This window comes from Mugil cephalus, chromosome 3 (genome assembly GCF_022458985.1).
Source record: "Mugil cephalus isolate CIBA_MC_2020 chromosome 3, CIBA_Mcephalus_1.1, whole genome shotgun sequence".
NCBI classification, from domain to species: domain Eukaryota; kingdom Metazoa; phylum Chordata; class Actinopteri; order Mugiliformes; family Mugilidae; genus Mugil; species Mugil cephalus.
The window spans coordinates 10676073-10685958 of record NC_061772.1 but is presented as its reverse complement, the minus strand read 5'-3'; the positions used below and the strand labels follow the sequence as shown (position 1 = coordinate 10685958).

Sequence of the window (9886 nt, the reverse complement as noted above, 5' to 3'; positions counted from 1 at the left end):
CAAAGAGTGCTGTTCTTTATGTGCAGCGGGGCAGCATATGGCAGCCAGTGACCAGGGCTTTGTCTGACTATTGACACCAGAGAGATGCAGAGAGGGAGGACGCGAGTGTGTGCGACTGTTTCGGGGGCCGGAGCACAGCCTAACAACAACAAAGGACCAGCTTTAAGCCTGTCTCCTGTGATTTTCCAACTCAGCGAAAAGCTATTGTAGCACGGAAAAAAAGTTAAGTTAAAAAGCTTAGCATGGTATGTGCTAACAACTGCTCGCTGCCTGTGTAATACAAGCAAATACTTTTAGAGCAGCCACAGTCGCAGTCTTTGGAAGGGCAACCGTCACTGAGTCGACAACCAGAGGGAGGTCACTGCTACGATCGTGTGTGAAGTCAGCTGAGATGTGAAAGATACTCTTACAAATACTGCAGTGACTCTCTATCAGTATGAATTAACCATTAAGTTACGTAGCCCTCATTTCTACGCCGTTATTTCACTGTATATTCAGTCAACCAGGCCATGACCTCTGTGTGTGGGTGCGTGTGTCAACGTGCTTTACGTCAACACTTAATAGAGTTTGTTCTCTATAATTGTAGTAGATTTCCGATCATCTGTCATCAAATTTCACCGTCTTGTGTGTGCGTGTGTATTTATATAAGACTGCAAGCCAGATGAGTTTCTTTGATGAGTACTTCTGCGCTCCCAGTGGTCGCTAAATGACACACACGCACACACAGTTGTACACACAGAGTAGTCAGGCAGGGGCAACCGGGACTAAATCCAGAGTGGTGGTTTCTCTCTCCAGCTATAAATACCCCTCTGCTTAAAACACAATTACGCACACACACACGGGCACTGATGCAAAATAGAAAGAGATTCATTCACAAACACATTAAGGCACAGACTATTATAAATACACACACACACACACACACACACACAAAACCATGCGCATATGGATGCTTTCGCTCTCTCTCTTTCCCTAATACACACACACACACAGAAAAATAATCACGCACACACAGAAAAATACACACAAAGAGATGGCCCAGGCCTCAGAGGAGGCTAGCTAAGCGGTCTATGATTATGGGGTGTGTCTTTGTCTCATTTAGTGGTTCCACAAGGAGACAGTCTTCTGCTGCGTCAGACAAATATACACACACACACACACACACACATGCACACACATACAAATACTATCACTTAGTGACAACAAATCTCTCAAATTGAATTAGATGTTAAAGTGTCTCACTCTATAAGTTTACTTTTCCTTTCATTAATATAGTTTTGTCATCGTTTAACGTAAAAAACACAACAGGAAGTTGTTCCAGGTTGTATTGTATTTAGTTAGTTCTTTCCTTAAATGTATTAAAACTCAAGAAAAACCAGAACATATAAATATAAAATCATTCCAGACCACATGCTCTATATTTCATTCCTTTTTTTATTTTGGAAAAATATTGCTTTTTTCCCCCCAGTAATAAAAATGACAGGCTCTGTACATACGACTTTTCTCTTAAATACAACACAGTCACAGTGGTCTCAAGTGCCTAACACAGACATGCATACATACATACTTACATACATACATTATCTGCCAAATAAAAAAAAAAAATCCAACTTAAATTATAACAGGTTTAACAGAAACATCACAACAAAATGGAGCACAAATAATTACATAATTAAATTAAAAGAATACATCTTTCTTTAGATAACAAATAAAATAGAAACAAATGATCCTAACCAGCGGCAGGCGGGGAGACGGTGTCCTTGAATTGGATAATAGTGGAAGACTGGGAGTGAGGGGGGTGGGAGTGGGCAGTGCATACATCGACACCATACACAGGCATAACCTCTTTTTGTACACACACACTCACTCTCACACGCGCACACACACACACAAACACACACACCTCCTTAGTGCAATGAGGTCTTGGCAGTTAAGACACTAGCTCAGCCTACTTGGAAAACAACAGCATCATTAGAGGTCAGGGAAAAAAGACCGCGCTGTCAATTTTGAGTTGCTGCAGGATTAATGCAACGCTAATCTCACTGACTCCAGGAAAAAATGTCTGTAAGTGGATATGGGAGTTATGAAGTTCAGTACAGAACTACTGTAATCATAGATGAATGGATAATTAAACCTCACTGTGGGCTGATTTGTTTTCCTTTGTTTGTCCTCTTATGCTGAAAGTCTTTCCTAAGATGCGCTGCCCAAAACATTGCCCTGTGTATCACAAACTTCAGGGGTCAGAGGCCAGTATGGCCCAACAGTATCCATGTTGGATCGATCTGCAGTCACTACTGGAGTATTCTCTACTTTCTGCTGAGAACCAGCTCAGCCAACGCTGTTTCTGTCAGTGCTGCAGAGATAGAGATGTTCAGCTGCTGGATGGGTCCCACTGTCGCTCCTTTCCTTAGTTTTGTCACGTAAGCTCCAAATAAGATTTTAAGAATGAATTTTAAACAATGAAGAGACGACATGGTACAGGGACTTCAAATGTATCTGCCGCTTCACGCTCCACTCTGCAGCACTGCACAGAACATGAACTATTTAATTAATTCAAAATCAATTTGGGTAAAACCACAGCCCATACCAGTACTACAACAGTACTTCAAGTTCTCAGTACTCCAAAGGTACTACACTGTTCATTCAATCAGTACACCATGGTACTACAATATCATCGGTCAACATCCAAGTCGATACTCCACTGTGAGACGAGATCCTGTTGCAAGCAGTGATTCTTCTTGTAGCGTAGAAGACTTCAAACGAGCTCTTCATCCAGCCGTCTCCACTTGACTGCACGTGTACTCAGTCAGCACCGTTTATGTACAAAGTCTGCACGAGTGCTAGTTCTGTCCTATGATGTCTTCTGTCCATAGCACTGAGTCAGCATGAGACCTACATCCATAGAGGCCAACAATATCCAGAAATCAACCTCAGTACTACTGTAGTACTAAATCCTCGCCAAGAAGGCACTGACTCTGCTCTGCACCTTGGCTCAAAGCCCTCTGGTAAATCCCAGGGAACAGCAGCAAACAGCAGGAGTAAAACCTCCTGGAGACAAGTTGAGCTCTACCGCTCAGGGTTGGTGTGTGCAGACCGCCATCAACCAGATGAGACTGATCTGACCTGGTCTTGACTGATATCATACCTGTAAGACAAAAAAAAAAGTGAGGTCAGTGTCAGCTTTTTTTATGCGACTTCTGATTGAAGTTCAGTAATTTATCGTCTTGGCTTATGATTTCAAATCTGACTGCTCACCTCTGTAGCGATGATACATTCATCTTTCTGGTCCGACATGACGTAGACGGACTGGTATTTGGTGTCGGTGGTACACTGGTACCGGCTGCCACTGGGACTGTGGTATTCAACTTCACTGGCTGACTGGAATTTGACGTCACCAGTGGACTGGTATTTGAGATCACCTGCTGCTTGACAGTTCAAATCAGTGGATGACTGATATTTTGCGTCGCTGCAGCCTGGTGACTCCAGCACCTCTTTCTCTTCTGATGCATCACTGTTGGATAAAGAACACAAACACGTTTAGGAAATGTTGTCCTTTACACACGATGAAACCAGCATTTGAACTTCCTTAAGAAGTTTCCAAACAGTATACATATGTAAGTAGTTGTGTACCTGTTTTGTCTCTTCCTGTATTTTTCCTCTGTGTCCGACTCATCCAGCATTTCACATTTGACCTCTGGTTCATCATGTTCCTCTTCTTTACACAGTGACAGCTCCTCAGGCCGGAGCTCGTGGACCAGGTTGTACTCCACACTGGGGTAACGAGTCTTAAAACCGTTCTTCTCCGTCCCGTTGAGCCCACTGATTCCACTGAGTCCTCCCAGCGACCCAGCAAGGTCCGAGTGGTAATCTACCTTCTTGTTGGTGTTTTTAATTGATGTTGTCATCTTAGCACCGAGTTCCTTGTCACTGCGGAGACAATTGTTGGTGGTCGTCAGGTTGTTCATGGTCTCGTGGCTGTCGCTGTGGACGCTGTCGCCATGGTGACTGTGTCGCTCCTGCAGTTTGACCCGAACGTAGACCACCAGCACGGAGCAGCCGATCAGCATCGCAAGAACGAGGAAGACACCGAAGCACACGGCCGTCCAAGGAAATCCGTTGTCTTCATCCCCCACATCTTCGGCATTTTCACCGTCTGAGAAAGAATATCGCCGATCCGGTCCGTCGACAACGGGCTGACCCACGGGGACATCTGGTAAGAGGAACTGGCAGTTGTGACCGCCGTAACCAGGCACGCAGGCGCACACGAAGCGTCCGCCGCGCTCATGGCATGTGGCTCCATTGTGGCAGGGGTTGTGATGGCAGCGGGAGATGGGGGAGCTGCAGTTTTTGCCAGTGTAGCCTGCAAAGGGATTTGAGTTTATTAACCTTGAAAACACAAAACAACACATGACAAATGTACATAAAGGAATCTGTTGAACGTTGTCATACCTGGAGGGCAGGTACAGGTGTAGCCGTTCACTCCTTCCTGGCATGTGCCACCATTTTGACACGGGAAGGACAGACAGTACCCAGAGATGCTGCTGCTGGTGTCCTCACAGTTAGGACCTGAAAACCCCTCAGGACACTGACAGAGGTAGGAGTTCACCAGATCCACACATTCTCCACCTGCAGATGGGATTAAGGCAAAGACAGAGGATTAGATATTTCATTCTAGGTTTAGCTTCAACTGTAGCTTCAGACAAACTTCAAAATACAGAAGACAATGTACCATTTAAACAGGGGTTGGAGGAGCAGTGGTCGATCTTCTTTTCACAGTTGAAGCCAGCATATCCCATCGGGCACTGGCAGAAGTATCCACCTTCAGGGTTGTCAACACAGCGTCCGTCATTGAAGCATGGCCCGTCTGCGCACGTACTGGCGCTTAACTCGCAGTTGTTGCCGTAGAAACCAGGTGGGCAGGTGCACTTATAGCCGTTGTCATTGTCCTGTATTAGAAAGAATGTAAACAGTGGTTACACACAGGCCCCGAATATATACACCCACGCGCTGCACCTCTCTTTACTTTTTACTTCATACTCACAGTGCAGCTGCCTCCGTTGCGACAGGGATTTCCAGAGCATTCGTTGACCTGGATCTCACAGCTGGCACCTGTGAATCCAGGCAGGCAGGAGCAAGTGTAGCTGCCCTGGCCGGTGTTGGTGCATGTGGCTCCATTAAGACAGGGCTTGTGGTGCGTGCAGTAGTTCAGATCTAGAAGCACCAATAATAAAAAGCATTTAATTGACAGTGCTGCTTGAATATGAAGCAACAAAGGCTGCCTGTGTGTCACTGGGGCACAAACATCTGTCAGTTAACTCACCCTGGTTGCAGAAGAGCCCACCCCATCCCTCCTGGCAGTTGCATTGCCAAGGTTGTTGGCAGGTGCCATGGAGGCAGCCTGGGTAACGGATACAGTCATCACAGTAACGACCACTGAAGCCCACACGACACCTGGGAACGCAACATTTATTTTAATATCGTTTGGAACCAACACTTTGGAAGAACAGCAGATGGATTTTGTTGTACATTTATAAACTGGGGACCTTGTTTGTGACTTACTTGCATTCTCCTGGTTTATCACAGAAGCCATGTTCTTCATCACAACCAGGAAGGCAGATTGCTGCAGAGAGGAAACAAACAGTGGCAGGTGAATAACGAGAAATCCACTGTGTGTCCCTTACATCAATATCCCATCTACAGATGGCTTGTTTAAAGTGATGCCCGGTTTGCGGATGTTTCGGTCAGTCTGCTCAGCTGTCTGTCTCTTTATCCTCTTTCTTCTTTTAGCCTTTTAGTCACAGGGACCTGACCAACCACGTTTAATAACTGACGTAACGCTGAACCAAATTTAACTACCAAAGAGGAACAACATCACATCAGGAAGGTTCTCTTGACCACAGGTTGACATCTACTAGTTTCTCCATTACTGACAACGTTACTGTAACAGCTTCTTTTCAGCTTCGAGAGCCAAACATGGAGATACGACAGTTTTGGTCACCAAACGGAGGAGCCAGTCAAAAACGCCTTTTCTTTTAACATGGTTGCTCTCCAACACAAAAGCCTCCCACACAAAGCCCCCTTTCTCCCCTTGACTGTGGGTCAGAAGTCCCGTTTCTCACCCTTGGCCTCTCTCCTTCTCCCCCCACCCTCCCTCCTCGTTCTCACCCTCCTCTCCTCCCTTCCTCCTCCATCCACCTATCCCTTCCTTTCCCCTCTTCTTCCTCTCCTCTCCTAGATTCTCCTCTCCCTCCTCTGCTCCTCCCTTCTCTCCTCACTCTTTCCTCCTCCTCCTCCTCCCCCCCGCCCCCCAGGGCCAGCTGGTCTGTGTGGAGCTAACCACCAGACAGCTGCTCCATTGTCTCCTCTCACCGAGCAGCTGCCCCCTCCACAACAATACACAACCCTGCTCGGCCAATCATCAGCCCGAGCCACAACAATACAGGACCCCCACTTGGCCAATCGGGGAGGAGGTTTGGGGCGAGGAGGCCCCAGTGGTCTAATGGAAGGCACGCGGCGTGTGAATTACTGAGGAGCCACTGCGGCTCATTAGAATGGAGGCCTCTGGTGCTATGGGATAACTAACTGACGCCTGTTGCACACGGGCCCCGTATTATGAGGTGGAAAATGTCCCCGAACAATAAACAGAGGCAAATGACTGTTGGGGAAATTCTCTGTGGAAACTAGTTTTATAAACTCTAGAAACTCAAGTATTTTACCTCTTTAGTAATTGGAGTTAAAATATTTTCAAGATGTTGGTGATTCCAGTTAATTTCAGGCGAAACTAGCGTGAACATGGATTATTCTTGCAATGGTACCGAGGCAGTGTAAACATCAGCACCTAGTACAAACGACTGAGCCACCTCCTTAGCTTATCTCTCTCACAAGCAGCTGTCAGGATTTAAATATTAACTACTGCATTAGGTGAAGAAATGCCCGTCCTTTTTTATCTCCCCTTATTTATGGCCTCTCCTCACACGGCTCCATAAAGACTGAAACGATTGCGAGGGGGGACTGATAAGAAAACCCACTTACGTTCAGTGCAGTACTGGCCCTTCCAGCCAGAGTTGCAAATGATCTCTCCACGCTCGCCACAGGTGAAGTGTCCAAAAGCATCGTCCCGGGGCCGGCAGAAGACGGAGCAGCCGTCTCCGTAGTAGTGCTCGTCACACAGGAAGCGGTAGGAGTAACGCAGCTCCGTCCTGCCGGCTGTCTGCATGTCCTTGGACCACTCTTCTCCCACAGTGAGGTGACGCTGAGTGGTGACTCGGCTGATCAGACGCTCAGGGTTGTCTGTAAAAGTGAATCACGCAGCTCGTTATGGGTCATGTTGTGTTAGTTGTTATGATTAAATGCTTGATGATGTTCTCATCTACAGTCCCCCATTTGGTTCTCACAGTTTTTTATGTCACTTTCATAAACTCAGTTTTTATTCTTGGTTTACATCGGAAGCTCAGAGGCTGTCATCCTTTCACTTTTTTTGTGTTTTCTGAATTACCAAAAGGCTTTTCTGGCAAACTTTGACTACGCCACTTATATTTTCTATATCGACCTACTCCACGCGGTCTCTCCAGCACTGCAGTCAGTTATACATCCCTTTTGCAGTGATCAGAGGGGGCACAGAGACGACTAACTGACAAACTTTGGTTTGGTTTCATAGATGTGATGAAATATTTGCACTTTCATAAGACCACAGGTGTAATGATAATTAAATAACATCTGGCTTGAAGGAATGTTTTATGACTTGTGCTTGTCAGAAAAAAAACTTAAAATAGAAAATGCTAGACATTAATCAACCTTAATGTGTCCTGTTTATCACAATGACTGGACACAAAGTGAAAAACAAGCCACTCCAAGAAAACAAGGCCACTATTAGCCTTCTGGTCTGTCTTTGGGTTACACGGCTGCCTTCTCTGGCTGTCACCCACCTGTTGTCAGGTCGTCCAGGGAGTCAGTGTGCAGAGCTTCAATGATCAGTGAAAACGTCCCCTGAGGAGAGAAAGAGAGGGAGAGTCAACAGCTGCTCTGCCTAGAGGCCGCCTCTCCGTCCGCGGAGCAGCAGAGGGCCATTAGGAGGCCTCCCAATAAACTTCACAGCCTAATTCCCGTGTTGATTAGAGGCCTAATAAGGCCTGCTACCTGCTCCTTTTTCACACCCTTGCAACTATCACACTCTGACACCGCCGTAAAACCAAACGAGGCGGAATTTCACGCTGCGCTGCCAATGATGTGCCAACTCAGAGGATGTTAAATTTCCCACCACGGCGGGTCGGAGGAGAGAAGCGTTTGGTGGAACACCCCCCCTCCCCTCCTCCTCCGCCTCTCACACACACAACCCTCCCCTCCCGGTTTTATCCCACCAAAGAGCACAGAAACACTACAATAGCCCCTCTCACACACTGCTGACAAAGACCCTCACAAGTGTTGAGTTTGGGAGCATCTGTTGCGTTTTGCACTCATCGAAGATAATACATCCCACTATACATTCAGGGCAGCACGTTGTTTTGGCCCTCTTACAATGTGTAATCTAATCTTAAATTATTAAATCCAAGTATGTATAAAATCCTAAATTAATCTTATTTTTTTTTTTAAAAAAAATCAGGCAGTGGATATTAGTTTGGATAGGCTTTCATATTAATACATTGTGATAAACATTCATTCTCATACTCACTGGCCATGTGAAGCCGAAGTTAAAGCGGATTGGGTTGGTGAAGCTGTCGGCGTTGGTCTCGGGCACCTGGAAGGAGTTGGACCCGAGCACCGGAGTCACAGCACCGCCATAGGTGCAGGGAGGCTCGGGAGAGACGCTGGCCTGATAATGCTTCAGGCAGACTCGAAAGAAAGTCTTGCACTCACACTGCTGGTGGGCTTGAGCGGACCCTCCAGGGCAGCAGTTTACGTTCCCCGCTATCCCCTTCTTGTTGAGAAACTCCTGCAGCTTCAGCTCAAACACTCCGGAGCACAAAACCTGTAACACAGAGACGCACTATCACAGTCAATTCAGTGTTTGAGAGTAAAAGTATCCTCTTGGATGATTATGGAATTACGAGCATCATCGTGAAGGAGAAGAATGTATTTATTTATTTATTTATTTATTTTTTTGCTATCAAAATCATAGACAAACACAGCGTGCCCTTTAATCCCTCCGTTTTTTTTTTAAATTTTTTTTATTGAACCTACCTGGCAGGTGAGTAGGGAGATATTGACAACCAGGAGCAGACACAGGCGCCCCATTGTGTTGACAGCCCCAAAACAAGCAGTGAAAGCTCCACAGGTCCGTGTAGCCCGGCTCAAACAATCATGGAGAAAGTTTTAAAAGCTTTCCGTTGAGTCACAGTCAGTGCGAGGTTTTGACGCGCAGGAGTGAAAATGGAAGTAAAACTTTTCCTTTGGTGCGTCTTGTCTCCTCCTCTATTTTCCCATACGAGGCGTGAGTTCTTGATAAAGTTTTACTGTGTCATATAATTCCCACCAGAAGGATCCCCCGTGAAGAAGCGTGAATGAAATTTCCGATGGAAATGTGTCAGTTAATTCCAATCAGTCGGTGCAGAGGCAGCTCTCGGTGGCCTTGTTTATTTTTCCACTTGATTGCTCATGATATGCTGATCCTAAAAACAGAAAACAAGTCTCGGTCTCTCTCTGCTTCTCTTAGTGTAACAGTGCGTGTGTCTGATGGGTCTCCTGCCCCGCACAGGGTTTTATACTGGACCAGCAGGCGAAGGGTAATAAGATGCAAATGAGCCCCTCTGCTCCTCTTCTTCCCCTCCCTCCACCACCACCACAAGTCCGCCCCGGGGCCATCACAAAGAAGGGAGGGGGGCGGGGGGGGCACACAACTTTTCTAAACCCGCCCCCTCCTCTCTTTCCCTCAAAGGGACAGACCAAATGG

The 9886-nt window shown here is 46.4% G+C and overlaps 1 protein-coding gene across 1 annotated transcript; it reads right to left on the bottom strand.

Moving 5' to 3' along the window:
- Positions 1–1414: 1414 nt before the first annotated feature.
- Positions 1415–9659, bottom strand: dld (deltaD). Its single transcript, XM_047579762.1, has 12 exons — positions 9178–9659; positions 8669–8965; positions 7926–7986; positions 7033–7290; positions 5560–5620; positions 5321–5451; positions 5042–5211; positions 4730–4946; positions 4450–4626; positions 3631–4360; positions 3256–3511; positions 1415–3145 (listed from the first exon to the last, which is right to left on the bottom strand). The coding sequence occupies exons 1-12, from the start codon at positions 9229–9231 to the stop codon at positions 3140–3142; spliced, it is 2418 nt and encodes an 805-aa protein (XP_047435718.1). The 5' UTR covers positions 9232–9659; the 3' UTR covers positions 1415–3139.
- Positions 9660–9886: the final 227 nt, after the last annotated feature.